The sequence below is a fragment of the Xenopus laevis genome, chromosome 2S (genome assembly GCF_017654675.1).
Source record: "Xenopus laevis strain J_2021 chromosome 2S, Xenopus_laevis_v10.1, whole genome shotgun sequence".
Classification (NCBI taxonomy): domain Eukaryota; kingdom Metazoa; phylum Chordata; class Amphibia; order Anura; family Pipidae; genus Xenopus; species Xenopus laevis.
Window position 1 is genome coordinate 81,454,677 of NC_054374.1, and position 15,370 is coordinate 81,470,046.

Consider the following 15,370-nt stretch of genomic DNA (forward strand, 5'->3'; position numbering starts at 1 on the left):
CATCCTATTTTTATGGTTGATTTTAGTTTATTTGTGCCCCTTAGAGCCTTTCCGCTCCACGGAGGTCTGCAGGCTGAGGCTCCCCTCATTACCCTGTGACTACTGGATCCCGCTCTTCGGAGGCCGCCCCAGTGGTCTGTCCAGGGTCAAGGCACCAGCATTGGGCACTATTCGGCTGGCGTGGAGGGGTAAGTAGCTTGTCTCTTCCCCTTTTCCCCCTTATGTAATTCCCTAGGCAGCTAGTGAAGCAGTGGTAGGGTCACCTGGTAGGCGCAGCCTTCCTAGGAGAGAGTTAGCGATTCTCTGCCGGCTCATCTTAGTTGAGAGCCGCCATGCGGCTCTTCCGCGCGGCCGGCTCAGATCAGCTGAGAGCTGTCAGGCGGCCCGGCCGCCATGCGGCGCGGCGCCATGCGGCTCTTCCGGTGCGGTTCTTCTGCCGGCTCATCTTAGTTGAGAGCCGCCATGCGGCTCTTCCGCGCGGCCGGCTCAGATCAGCTGAGAGCTGTCATACGGCGCGGCCGCCATGGTGGAGCGGCCGCCATGCGGCGCGGCCGCCATGCGGCTCTTCCGGTGCGGCCGCCATCTTAGTGAGGGCCGGGTACTAGGAAGAGGCGCGCGTTCGCCATCTTTCTTGAGGGCTTCACATGCGGAAGCCTCTTCCGGTTCCGCCGACGTCATCGGCGGCCATCTTGCGCGCCTGTTACACGCGCCACTCGAGTCGGAGCCCGTCTACTGCCTCTGTGTGAGAGACTGCGGCTGGTTTCTAACCGTTTCTAACTGTAAGTTTTACTTACAATACTTCCTTAACTCTCTTAGTTAGTGAGAAACTTATTCTGTTCCCTTTCTTTACTGCAGATAACGTCAAGACTGCTTGAAAGAGGGCCTCTTATTCCCTGCCTACTTCTAGGGTCATAGTCAGTCAGGGAACCCTCCTTAGACATGGCTGACAAGGTGGATACTAGATCCTCTCTTAGGCACAAACAGGCAGTTTCCTTTTTTGCATGCACTGGGTGTAAGGCCAAATTTTCAGGCGCTTCTGCTGAATCGTTGTGTGTATCTTGCCAGGAGGGTTCTACCCCTGCTATTTCCCAACCTAATGCCACCCTACCATCCGGCTCAGCGGCAGCTTCGGCTAGCCAGGGTAGCTCGGATTCCGAACTGGTGCGAGCGCTAACCTTATCGCTGGCAGGACTTCAGAACCTCGCCAGGATACCAGAGACCTTAGACAAGGTACTAGAACACCTATCTGGGCAGCCACCCAGGATAGGAGCGCAGGCCCAGGCTGCCACTTCCAAGCGACAGCTTCCTTCTCCACCAGACTCCCCTGAGGAGCAGGAAGAATTTTCAGGAGAAGAGGGCCAGATTCTTTCAGGGGATGATTCTGATCAGGAAGAGGATTCCCCTCGTTCCCATAAGGAGGTAGAAAACCTGATCCAGTCTGTTCTTCAGACTTTAAATATTGAGGACTCAGTGACTAGTGCTGAACCAGGCAAGAATATCTTCAAAAGACAGAAGAAGTCTAATACAGTCTTTCCAGCCTATGAACAGCTAGAAGACATTATTAAGGCACAATGGAAGACGCCAGATCGTAAGGTTCAACTATCCAGGCGTTTCACTCAGTCTTACCCTTTTCCACAGGAGTGTATTGACCTCTGGTCCTCTCCTCCTACTGTAGACCCTCCTGTGTCTCGGCTGTCCAAGACCACAACCATTCCTGTGGCGGATGCAGCATCCTTTAAGGACCCCATTGATAGACGTCTAGAGGGCTTCTGCAAAGCCATCTTCTCAGCAGCGGGTGCAGCTCTACAACCCATCTTCGCAACTGCATGGGTCTCACGAGCAATGGAGGTCTGGGTCGAGCAAGTAGCACAGCTCATTGGCTCGGAGGACCCATCTACTGATCAGATCCTGTCCCAGATCGCTGATGCAAATGCCTACATCTGTGAGGCAGCACTAGATGCCGCAAAACTAATTGCTAGAGCCTCAGCTCAGTCCATTGCAGCTAGGCGTTTTCTATGGTTGAAGACATGGTCCGCAGATATTACATCAAAGAGATCACTAGTCAGTCTTCCCTTCGGTGGAAAACAGCTCTTCGGGGCAGAACTTGATAAAATAATATCTCAGGCTACTGGGGGTAAGAGCACCCTTCTTCCACAGAACCGACCCAAGCGTCCCACTTTCAAGAGGAGGCCATTTCTCCGGCCCTTTCGTCAAGGACAGGGGCAGAGACAGAGGTCACAGACAGATAAACATCAGTCGGCGGGTCGTTCCAGGTTTCAGTCCAAGCAAGGCTCCAGCTGGTCTGCAACTCGACATGCCAACAAGCCCTCTCAAGACAAGTCTTCCTCCGCATGAGGGGGTGCCCACCCCCGAGGGCATCCTCTTAGGCGGCCGCCTAAGACACTTTCGGGAGGTGTGGGAACAGCAAGTACAGGATCCCTGGGTACAAAGGATAGTAGCCCAGGGTTATCTCATAGACTTTGTTCAGATTCCCCCACCACGATTCTTCGTTTCCCGCCTGCCACCAAAGGAACCCAAGCGCTCTGCATATCGATCTGTCGTTCACGACCTGGCAATTTCGGGGGTCATACAACACGTTCCTCCCCGCGACAGAGGTCGAGGCTTCTATTCCAACCTTTTTATTGTACCCAAAAAAGACGGTTCTTATCGTCCAGTACTGGACCTCAAGAGGGTGAACAGATACGTCCGCAAACAACATTTCAAGATGGAGTCAGTGCAATCCGTTCTTCTGTCCTTAGACAAAGGGGAGTTCATGGCCGTACTCGACATCAAGGACGCATACCTACACATACCTATTCATCCCAACCATTACAGATTCCTTCGTTTCTTTGCCGCAGGAGAACATTGGCAATTTGTGGCTCTCCCCTTCGGTCTCTCCTCCGCTCCGCGAGTCTTCACAAAGGTGATGGCTGCAGCCCTGACAGAACTGAGACTCCAGGGAGTGGGGGTCATTCCATATTTAGACGATCTTCTCATCAAGACCCCGTCTCTGTCCCAGACCTCAATCCACCTTCAAAAGGTGATGACAACTCTATCCCAGCTGGGTTGGATTATCAACCATCAGAAGTCAGTATTCACACCCTCTCAAAGGACGGAGTACCTTGGTCTAACCTTGGATACATCCAGGGGAAGGGCCTTCCTTCCCCCAGACAAGATAGCTTCCTTCCGCACTCGGCTCTTAGCCATTCAGAGGAACACTTCCATACCGTTACGGATCGCCATGAGAGCCCTGGGAACGATGGTAGCCTCTTTTCCAGCAGTGCCTTATGCTCAGCTCCACACAAGACCGCTGCAGAGATTAATACTGCAGCACCAGAAGAGGATTCAAGGGAACCTGGATCGCAGAATATTGGTGACAGGCCCAGTTCGAGATTCCATGTCATGGTGGCTTCGACCTCTGACACTGCAGTCCGGAAAACTCTTCCCCAACCACTCGTGGACTATTGTCACGACAGATGCCAGTCTCCAGGGCTGGGGAGGGGTTCTAGACAACCTCACTGTTCAGGGAAAATGGAGCGCAGAGGAAAGCTCCCTTCCCATCAACATCTTAGAACTCAGGGCCATACGGCATTCCCTATCCCATTGGACAACCTGCCTGAAGGGTCGGCCGATTCGAGTACAATCAGACAATATGACGGCAGTAGCCTACATCAACCATCAGGGAGGCACAAGAAGCCAGGCTGCCCTAGCAGAAGCTCGAAAGATTCTTCTGTGGGCAGAGGACAACGTACCAGCAATATCGGCGGTACACATTCCAGGTGTGGACAACTGGGCAGCAGACTTCCTCAGTCGCGAGACAGTGGACCAGGGAGAGTGGAGCCTTCATCCCGAGGTGTTTCAGGAGATCGTGGCACGATGGGGTACGCCAGAGGTAGACCTGATGGCCTCTCGCTACAACAACAAACTGCCAGGATACATGGCAAGAAGCAAGGACCCGTTCGCGATAGCAGTGGACGCACTCGTGGCTCCATGGCCATTTCAAAGGGTGTACGTGTTTCCTCCCCTGGCCCTACTTCCGAGGGTCATCAGAAGAATAAAGGAACAAGCAGTAGAAGCAATACTGGTAGCTCCTTTCTGGCCCCGAAGACCCTGGTTCGCAGAACTCATGCTTCTAGCAGCAGAGGCTCCCTTCCATCTCCCAGTCAGAGAGGACCTGTTGTCACAGGGACCGCTGTTCCACCCGAATTCTCCACGGCTGGATTTAACGGCGTGGCTCTTGAAGCCCTCATCCTTTCCAACTCTGGGGTTCCCACGGAGGCCATACCTACATTGATGAAGGCCAGAAAGCCGGTGTCCGCTCGCATCTATCACAGGGTGTGGAAGACATTCATTGCTTGGTGCGAGAACAACTCAGAGAACCCACAGGTCCTGCATGAGGGAAACATATTGCGGTTTCTGCAAGAAGGCTTGAATAAAGGTCTGGCTCTTAGTTCTCTGAAGGTTCAGGTTTCGGCACTATCCATCTTGTTCCAACAGCAGTTGGCATTGCGACCTAACATTAAGACCTTCCTTCAAGGCGCCCTTCGGCAGGCCCCTCCATATCGTCATCCTGTCTCTCCATGGGATCTCAATTTGGTGCTATCTGCTATGCAAGATCCTCCATTTGAACCTCTCCGAGAGATCCCGCTATCTACCCTAACTATAAAGGCGGTGTTTCTGCTAGCAATCACCTCGGCCAGACGGGTGTCGGAACTGGCAGCCTTATCATGTAAGCCTCCCTACACTGTATTCCATGAGGATAAGGTGGTGCTGCGACCAACTCCAGAGTTCCTTCCCAAGGTGGTGTCGGATTTTCATATTAATCAGGATATGGTGGTGCCGTCTTTTTGTCCACATCCCAAGTCGGCAATTGAGAAGAAGCTTCACACACTAGATTTGGTGCGCACCTTGAGGGTTTACCTTTCAGCAACTAAGAGTATCAGGAGAGTGGATAGTCTGTTCGTCATTCCAGAGGGTCCTCGAAAGGGCCTCCGCCCTTCTAAGGCTACGATCTCAAGATGGATCAGAACAGCCATCATCAGAGCCTATGCAGCTAAGAGTAGAACTCCGCCTGCCGGAATCCGGGCTCACTCCACCAGATCCCTAAGCACTTCTTGGGCGGTTCGTCACCAAGCTTCCGCTGAGCAGGTTTGCAGGGCGGCAGTGTGGTCCTCCATTCACACTTTCTCCAAATTCTATAAGATACACTCCTTCGCTTCAGCAGAAGCAGGATTTGGGAGAAGGGTACTTCAGGCTGTTGTTTCCTGAGCCCTGGGGATATAGGTCCCGCCCTCATGGGTAGCTTTGGGACGTCCCCATGGTGCCTGTGTCCCCCAATCTAGGCAAGAGAAAATTGGATTTTTGTACTTACCGTTAAATCCATTTCTCTTGTACTACATTGGGGGACACAGGCCTTCCCTCCCTATATTTTCAGATTTTAATCGTTTTGTAGTTATAGTTCAAGTTTAAGGGGGGCGAGGTTTCTCCTCTGTTTGCAAGTTGACTTCTCCGGGTGGTCCTTCCTTCTTCGGTCAAAAAACTGAGGGTTACAGGAAGTAGGCAGGGGATAAAGCCCAGTGCCGGAGGAGGAGCTTCGTTAACTGTTTAGTGTCCATCCTCCAGCAACAGGATCCTTATCCCCATGGTGCCTGTGTCCCCCAATGTAGTACAAGAGAAATGGATTTAACGGTAAGTACAAAAATCCAATTTTTTCGCCCGCTACAGGGATCCGTTGGCACTGGGGGTGGATGCCATGACCCAGCACTGGAATTTCAATCTAGCTTATGTATTCCCTCCACTTCCTATGCTACCGAGAGTGCTCAAAAAGATCAAACAATCTCAATTGACGGTAATTGTGGTAGCACCATACTGGCCTCGGAGAACGTGGTTCACCGATCTACGGGAAATGTCAATCGCTCAGCCAGTTCGGCTGGAGTCCAGACCAGATCTTCTGCAGCAGGGGCCCATAACACACCACAACCCCGGACTGTTCTCTTTGACGGGATGGCTGTTGAGATTTCCATCTGGAAGAGCCAAGGATTAGATGAAGAGGTCATACCTACCATGTTGAAGGCTAGAAAAGCATCTTCGTCCAGGTCTTACCACAGAGTTTGGCACTCGTACTACAATTGGTGTAAGGAGTCAGACTTTCCTTTCCTTGAACTACAGTTACCACGAATACTTTCCTTTCTGCAACAAGGTTTAAAAATGGGCCTCAAGCTTAGCTCCTTAAAGGTTCAAGTGTCGGCTCTGTCAATCCTCTTTCAATCTTGCCTAGCGAATGAAGATATTATACGCACGTTTCTGCAAGGAGTGGCACACATCATGCCACCATTCCGCCCACCCGTGGCAGGCTGGGACCTCAATCTAGTGCTGGAAGCATTGCTCGATCCACCGTTTGAACCATTAAGTTCAGTCTCTGATACATGGATTACTTATAAGGTGGTTTTTCTGGTGGCAATTTCATCTACTAGAAGAGTATCGGAACTCAGCGCCCTTTCATGTGAACCTCCATACTTGATATTCCATAAAGATAAAGCTGTTCTCAGAACGGTACCGACGTTCTTGCCCAAGGTTGTTTCTGCATTTCATGTGAACCAAGAAATCGTAGTTCCTTCTCTCTGTCCAGATCCGAAGAATGATAAGGAACGCCGACTACACAAGTTAGATGTTGTCAGAGCATTGCGATGGTATATTGATCGTTCCAAATCCTTTCGGAAATCCCCTGCTCTGTTCGTTCTTCCATCTGGTCCCCGCAGGGGTCAGCCAGCTTCTAAGTCGGTCTTGTCTAGATGGATCAGAGAATCGATTAAGCAAGCTTATTCTGCAAAAGGAAAACCTCCTCCAGAGGGACTCAGGGCTCACTCTACCAGAGCGGTGGGTGCTTCCTGGGCATGGCGTAACTCAGCTTCCTTAGAGCAAATCTGTAAGGCGGCTACCTGGTCCTCTACTCATACATTTGCCAAATTTTACAAAGTCGACACATATTCTTCCGCCGAAGCTTCTCTTGGACGGATGGTGTTGCAATCCGTAATCAAATAAATTCATATATGTATATACAGCTCGCTCCCACCCTGCTGTTGTTGGGGCTGCTTTGTTAAGTCCCCATCGGTCCCTGTGTCCCCCTAAGACGACAGAGAAAACAGGATTTTTGTTACTCACCGTTAAATCTGTTTCTCTGTAGTCGAAAGGGGGACACAGGGCTTCCCGCCTCGGCGAGCTGGTGACCGCTTGGTCACGTTTGAATAGTTCCTTGGTTTACTTTCTGTCTGTTGATAGTTTTAATACTTACGTTAGCAGCTTTGGAACAAACTGAATAGGAATGTACAGTGTGAGGGATAAAGCCCGTTGGCCACGCCCCTTTAATTACTTCAAGTGTCCTGCCTCCTGGAGGATGGAGCTTAACCCCATCGGTCCCTGTGTCCCCATCGGTCCCTGTGTCCCCCTTTCGACTACAGAGAAACAGATTTAACGGTGAGTAACAAAAATCCTGTTTTTTGGCTTCTTTATGCATATTTAAAACGAGTATTTTTTTGCTCAGTCCTGCTATTTTTAGGCAAAACAACAACTTTTCTTAAATTTCAGAAAGTGGTTCTTCATCCTCTTCTGAAGACGAAAGGCCAAAACGTATTTCTGTAAAGAATGGAGAGGTTGGAAGGAGGAGGCGACACTCTCGTAGCCCTTCTGCTTCACGAAAACGGGCTAAAGAATCCTCACCACGGTAAACAATTCTTCATTGTTGTAGAACTTTTTGTTTCCAGTGTGTTTTGAAGGTTTCTGTAGCGATTTAGGTTTTCATTATCTTAATGTTTGTTTCCGACCTGCTATCAGGATGCTGACTGGAAAGAGGTGGCAGTCCCCTATGCTGAAAAGGTTGGTTTAGATTTGACATTTATTTGCTAGTTCTTTGAGAAATTTGTTACATTATCATGAATTGACAAAATTCAACACATCCTAGTGGTTTTTAGAAACCTCGTAGCTGTTGTAGTTCACTGTGCTATGCTGCTGCCCAATACCTTGTTTTCTTTGAATATTTGCATAGTATTTTATTTTGTTGAAATTGCTTATTATAGCACAGAAAGAAAACCGGTAAAGGTAGTTAGTAGGCTGTTAATTCATAAGTCTCTTTAATAAACATACATATTTGTATTAAATTATATTCCTAGGCACGAGTTAGAGTTGGAACAGCAGTGTGCAGCCCTGGAGTTTTAGCTGCTGCCTGTTCCTTTCTATGGGGAGCAGTTGGCCAAGTATTTCATACTGTAGATGAAAAAATAATGATTCAAAAAGTGCCACTCCAAGAAATTTTCCTGAGGTTGTCACTTCTAAAATATGGAAATATAATTGTATACCTTTTAACAGCCAGTCTGGAGTTGCCTTTTATAACAACTGGTCAATCCTTTAGTCCCTATCTCTTCACAAATGTTTACCTAACAAGGAACCAGCATGTATATTCATACCCTGGAAAAGAAGATGCCCAGCCAGGAACTTAAACAAATTAGGACTGTCTGCAAAAAAATATTTACAATGTTGGTCTCAAATCTGAAAAAGACACAAATCTTATTTTCTAGTGTTATATTATTATTTTTATTAACATGTATTTATATAGCGCCAACATATTGCGTAGCACTGTAAAGTAAATGTGATTATACAACTAAATCACATGAATTCTATACATAGAAAATAAGGAGTTGCATACATCACAATCAATAACGGTACAAAAGGTGAGGAAGGCCCTGTGCAAAAGAGCATACACTCTAAAGGGAAAGAAGTAATACACAAGGTGTGGAAGCGGGCAAGATAGAATTAAGTGGGCGAGAAATGTGGTATTGCATTTGGTAGTTCAGTGAGTGAAGGTAGGCTTCTCAAAAGATTTCTTGAAAGCAGAAAGTCGGACAGACCGTGGGAGAGAGTTCCAGAGGAGGGGTGCAGCCCTTTCAAAGTCTTGAATGCGAGCATGTGAGGAGGTAATGAGAGAAGAGTTGAGTAGCAGGTCAGTAGAGGAGCGTAGTAAGCGGTTGGGTGAGTATATAGAGATGAGTTCAGAGTTGTAGGGTGGGGCAGAGTTATGAAGTGCTTTGAATGAAAGGTAGCGGAAGCCAGTGCAGGGATTGACAGAATGGCGAGGCAGAGGAGGAGCAGTTGCTGAGGTGTATGAGCTTTGCAGCAGTGTTCATTATGGACTGGAGAGGTGACAGTCTCTGGAGGGGAAGGCCAATTAAAGGAGAGTTACAGTAGTCTAGACGTGATATGATGAGAGAGTGAATAAGAATTTTGGCAGCATCTTGGGTGATAAATGATCGTATTTTGGATATGTTCCTTAGGTGGAAGTGACATGATTTAAGTGACTGGATATGAGGAGTGAATGATAGGGCAGAATCTAGGATAACCCCAAGACACTGGGCCTGGGGAGAGGGGGTGATAGTGGAATTGATAGCTATGATGGATACTTCTGGAATGTTACTGGTGTTAGTTGGAGGAAAGAGAAACATTTCAGTTTTAGAGAGGTTTGCTTTAAGGCAGCTTTGCGACATCCAGGTAGAGCTAGCGGACAGGACACGAGTTAGGAGTTCTGGGTTGAGATCAGGAGATGAGATAGATCTGAGTATCGTCAGCATAGAGGTGGTAGTGGAAACCATACGAGTTGATTAATTTGCCGAGGGAGTAAGTATAGAAATGGGCTCAGGACAGAGCCTTGAGGAACCCCAAAGAAAGAGGTAGGGGAGAAGATGCTACTCCGTTGTAGAAGACACTGAAGGAACGATTGGTGATGTAAGAAGAGAACCAGGACAGGGCTGTGTCACGAAGGCCAACTGACTGGAGGAGGAGAGGGTGATCTTCAGTGTCAAATGCATCTGTGAGATCAAGCAGTATTAGTACTGAGAAATGGTTGTTGGCTTTAGCGGTTAAAAGATCATTAGTTAGTCGAGTCAGGGCAGAGAGATAGGTCGGAGGTTGACTAGATTGGAGGGATCAAGAGAGGGTTTTTTCAGAATGGGGGTGACGAGCATGTTTTAGTTGAGAAGGAAACAGTCCAGTTGAGAGTGAAAGATTAAATAGGTGAGTTCAGGCTTTGATTAGACAAGGATTTGTATTGCAGAGAAGTTTTGAGGGAATTGGATCAAGTGGGCAGGTGGTAAGGTGAGAAGAGGCCAAAAGCTTTGAGACTTCCTCATCAGTGACGGGTGAAGGAGCACAGGAGAGACTGGGGAGGGTGGTGGAAGTCTAGGGGGGTTGAGTAGTGTAATGTCCCTTCTGATAGTGTCAATTTTGTTTTTGAAGTGCTCAGCAATATCTTGAGCAGAGACAGATGTGCATGGAGTGGGTGGAGGTACTGATAATTTAAATTTATATGTAAAACACCTTTGTTTTTAGCCGAAGAAGGAGAAGCCCTTCTCCACCCCCTTCAAGAAGACGAAGAAGTCCATCCCCTGCTCCTCCCCCCAGAAGACGTCGTTCTTCTTCTCGTCGACGCAGGTAACTGCTGATTTCTGTAAATGGCCTTACTTAAAAATGAATATTATATGTAGATTACTTCTAAATTGTTTTGACTGAGCAAGCTTATAGGTGTAGATCTATTTATTGTATTCCAAAACTTGCCCCGGGATTACAAAAATACCCAGAAATCTCTGCCTCCTTATAGCACTCTGGTGCAGCACTTCTGTATTTTAATTGCAGCCATCCTTTTGAAATTGTTTCATATTCTTGTCCAGTGGTGCTAACTTGTACCTTCCTTTTCTCTTTTTTGTGTGTCATTCTTGTCTCATCTTTGAATCATTGTGTACAGTTTTCTTCATTTTGCCTTCACTGTCAAAGTGAGACAACATTATCCAGCTAGGCTTAGAAACTGTAGTTGCTATGGTATAAAAAAAAAGAGCCTGCACCCAAGTTTGGGGGGAAAATAGTTTAATTTTGTATTAAGTCACAGCTCTCGATTATTATGTGCATGCATGTCACATTGCACACAATCATAATGATTGAGCTGGTAGACTCATTGCGAGCATGCATTTGTCAGAACAAAGCTGTCCCACCAATATCTCCTCCCAGGGACATATGGAAAAAAAAATATAACTGTCCAAGTGCAGGTTCTGAAACAGTTTTTTTGTTTAAATGTGCCCTTTAAGTCTAAGTAGAAATAATTTCAGAATAAGGAACCGTTGTAGGACCATGAGGAAAAAGGGGGTTTTGCAATAAAAGTTTAAAAATAATGATACACGTCTAATCTCTTATAGCTGAGCAAAACAGTTCCGACACGCCCGTCTCCAGACTTTAGACGATTCAGTGTGCATACATGGATGCAGAATTCCACAGCATTGTAATTCAAAATCGGGAGTCCATATCATTAATCAGCCAGGCACAAGGGACTCGCCCCAGTTCAGAAAGGCATTCAACTACAAAAATTTTTTATATCAAAAACGATATAAGTCCCAGGCCTCTTCAAATAAAAAATATTAATTTATTGTAATTCACATTAAAACAGTAGCTAGTACATACAACCCCACATACCCCACCTTACGCGTTTCGCACCCTCCGGCGCTTAGTCATAGGTGTAGAATTCCACAGCAGCCACCTTTGTTTTACTTCTGACCCTTCTTTTCTAGTTTATAACTTTTTTCCCTTTTGGGGGTTAGGTCTTGACCCCTGCATTGGGCCTGTGGGTTGGCATAATTTTGTATGTAGGGAAGTGCTGCTATCTGACCACAGTAGTGCTTTTTGTCAGAAACACGTACTTCCTTGTGTGTGATTTTTTTATCCAGTTATTGCTATAGGTAATGATGTTTTTTTCCTCTCCATAGATCTCCGTCTCCACCCCAACGCAGGCATTCTCCTGCTCAAAGGCGATATTCTCCACCTATACAAAGAAGATACTCTCCCTCCCCTCCACCCAAAAGAAGAAACTCATCACCTCATCCGCCTCCTCCAAAACGCAGGGTCTCATTAACTCCCCCCTCAAAACGTAGAATGTCCGGCTCACCACCACCCAAACATAAGGGCTCTCCAGGAGGCAAGAGGCGTTCCCCATCTTTGACATCCAAACATAGAAAAGGGTCTCCTCAAGCCAGATCGGGCCGTGAGACCCGGTCATCACCACAGATTAATCGGCTATCTCCTTCCCCACTCAGTCGGTTAGACAGAAGCTCAGATTCCCCTTCAGAACAGAGGAGAGTTCCATCAGTATCTCCACCGAGGAGGCAGCCATCCCCCTCTCCTAGTCCACGGCCGATCAGAAGGGTGTCTAGAACCCCAGAACCGAAGAAAATAAAAAAGTAAGCGGATATTGAATTTGAAATACCAATTCACCTTGTACTTTAACAATGGATTGTTATTCTTATTTCAACAAATATTAAAGCATAGATATATGGCTTTGTTTACTGCAGAGCACAGAAAGGTCAAAATAAATACTAAGTTGCATTTAATATGAAAATGAATCTGTTCCAACTCACGTAAAAATTCTTAAAGCGCACCTATCACAGCCAAAGTAAAACACCACAATCTGACCAGAACAACCTAAACACGTTTAATGAAACTACATGTATAGTTTTTTGAAAAAAGCTGCAGGCTTTAAAAAAATCCCTTACTTTGTCAGATGGATTCTTTCACTGAGGGAGACCGTACTGCGACTATAACAGAGACTATAACATGCAAATTTCAGGAGCATGCTCAGATTGTAGCACTGATTTGAGTATTCTACCCAGAATGCCTTGTCTTAGTAAACTCCTCCACTAGAAGTATCAGGAGATTTCCCTATCTTGTCCCCTGCTGGTGATGTTATTCTGCAAATGAAGGGCACACACTAACTTCCAGCAGGTGGCAGCACTACTGAACAGCAGCTAACACATAGGTTTGGCTGATTTAAAAATAGCTTAGAAGGGTTGCTAAGCAATCAAGGAATTTCAACTGAGCATGTGCAAGATTTCAGAGCTGCAGTTGGCTGGGAAGATATAGGTAGGAGGAGCCAGTGAAATCCAAGATGTCTGCCTCAGCTAGAACTGCAGTGCAGATAGGGGAGATCTTACAGAAGGTATAGTGAGCTGATTTATACAAACAATTCTAACTTTTAAAAATCGGATTTCTTGAACTTTCACATAGTGTATTTACTTAGTAAATGATTTTAGTTATGATTGGTGCCCTTTAAGAACAAACCTACAGAGAGAGAGAAATATATATATCATTATATATAGATTAATATAGGTAGATATAAAATTGAATGTACGGTTTTACTGTACATTTTTTATTTTCATGTAATATGTTTACTATTTATTATGAACATTTGTCTTTAGGGAATCAAGTCCAGAACCAGCCAGAAGGGCAACCACATCCAGATCAGTGTCAGGATCGCCTGAGCCAGCTCCTAAAAATCAACAAGCTTCTCCTTCACCACCTAGATCACTGCCTCAGTCCCGCAACTGGTCTCCAGCTCCCGAGCCTGCCAAAAGGGCCAAGAGCACAACTCCTAGTCAGTCACCTGTTCAGGTAAGAGTAACCGCATCAATAGATAAGTTAGGTGAAATGTTTTCAGTTCCATAACAAAACAAAAAAAAACTTGTTTTTTTGACCCCTCAGATATCTGATCAGGAGGGTGGAGGAAAAAAGAAGAAAAAGAAAAAGGACAAGAAGCATAAGAAGGAGAAGAAGCACAAGAAACACAAAAAACATAAGAAGGAAAAAGCCTCAGCTGCTTCTCCTGAGCCAGTAGATAAAGATGAAGATACTGAAGCAAAGAAGGTGAGAAGAATGGAAATCTCTGCATAACGTGGTTTACATTTTACCATTTACGAACCAAGTCAGGACCTAAACTGGTGGTCACGACTTGTTGAAATGCTGCCTTTTCATGTACATGCACTCGTAACACATCTGTTGTCTGATGTAATAGATGGCGGGATGTTAAGAACCCCTTTACCATTAGTTCTGGTCACCAATCACTGTTCTGCCTCCTTTTCTGTCTTCTGCTGCAGCATAATAAAAATTCTGCTGATGCCGGGCGTGTACCTCCTTAAACAAAATACCTGTACATTTCCCCCCCACCAGGAGACTGAAAGCGATGGCGAAGAAACTCTAGACGATTTGGAGAAGCATTTACGAGAGAAGGCTCTGCGTTCGATGAGAAAATCGCAGGTTTCTCCACATTCCTAGTTGTCGCTTCAGTTTGCTGCAATGTAAATTTTTTTTCTTACTCGGTTTCAGACAACTGTTAATGCATTTCTATGTTTCGTATATGTCACTTATACTATAGTTGACCTTTTGCCATTTAAAGCATAAAACCAGAACTATTCAATTGTTTCATGATTAGTGGCAAGGAAGATTGTAACTGGAGAGTAGGGTGGCTATAAATTTAGAGAAAATGAAACTGCCTGTGCCCGCATTTTCAGGGTTATTTATTTCTTCCTACGCCATCAATAAACATGCCTCGGATATACCAAGTTAAATAACTGTACAGGCTTTCTCTTTGTAATGTTAATGTATAAAAGAAATGCCATGCGATATTTACATAAAGATGGAGGCCGTTTAATATACATTGTTTTGTGAAAGGATTGCAACACAACTAAAATGTAAAAAACCCTTTTACAATAAGGTTGTGGTGTTCTGTACTGATGTATATTTTCAACAACAATTTAACTCTGGTCCCCATGTATACAACACCTTCATGTTTTTCTTCGTATTACAGCTGGTATTTCTTTTAATGAGCTAACTTGGAACACTGGAATTTAATTACTTTATTAAAGGCAGCCCCCCTGACACACACACACACGCCTTTGGGGTACTCATTTGTCTCCCTTCTCCTAAACTTAATCAAAAACCTCAACCCAGATCTTGGTTATTGTAATGTTTTCATTTTCCAAAGCTTAAACAAAAGTTGTCTTAAGATTTGTGGATTAAAAAGTAAATTTCTACATAAAGACTACATTTGTTTGTGTGCTTCCTTGGGGTTGTCTTGCATTGTATGAAAGTGCCACTGGTCTACAACATGGCTGTGGAGTGTGTACATAAATCATACGTCTCTGACTCCTCAGTTTATGGTACCTCTGACTCCACTGTTTTTATTATACTAATGTATTTTACATGTAGATAGAAAAATCACACTGAACTGACTCTGTGCATGCTTTCTTCTCCTGTTCCATTTGCATATCTTTCATGGGATTGGCTGGCAAGATTTAGCCAATAGGATTAGTGAAATGCAAATGAAGCAGGAGAAGGGAGCCATGTGCAGTATCTAAATCAGTGTCGGCTTCTGGGCACACTGGAAAGCAGTGTCGGTTATCCCTATCTGAAAGGCAGCAGAGAACAGAGGAGAGAGCCTTTTAGCAGCAGTGATCCACAGCTTCTATGGTCTGGCTTCAAAACTATCCATTTAAAATAATAAAGATAAACT

General features: G+C 45.8%; 1 protein-coding gene across 5 annotated transcripts in view; it reads left to right on the top strand.

Moving 5' to 3' along the window:
- srrm1.S (serine and arginine repetitive matrix 1 S homeolog) overlaps nucleotides 1–14,904 on the top strand; it is a 49,268-nt gene extending 34,364 nt beyond the window's left edge. For 3 of the 5 annotated variants that reach the window (XM_041583160.1, XM_041583162.1, XM_041583163.1), the window contains 7 exons: nucleotides 7,585–7,720; nucleotides 7,831–7,872; nucleotides 10,375–10,476; nucleotides 11,796–12,266; nucleotides 13,281–13,473; nucleotides 13,564–13,725; nucleotides 14,029–14,897. In XM_041583160.1, coding sequence (XP_041439094.1) covers nucleotides 7,585–7,720; nucleotides 7,831–7,872; nucleotides 10,375–10,476; nucleotides 11,796–12,266; nucleotides 13,281–13,473; nucleotides 13,564–13,725; nucleotides 14,029–14,133 — 1,211 coding nt within the window. In that variant the 3' untranslated portion in view covers nucleotides 14,134–14,897. 5 annotated transcript variants of the gene reach the window in all.
- The last annotated feature ends 466 nt before the right edge of the window (nucleotides 14,905–15,370 follow it).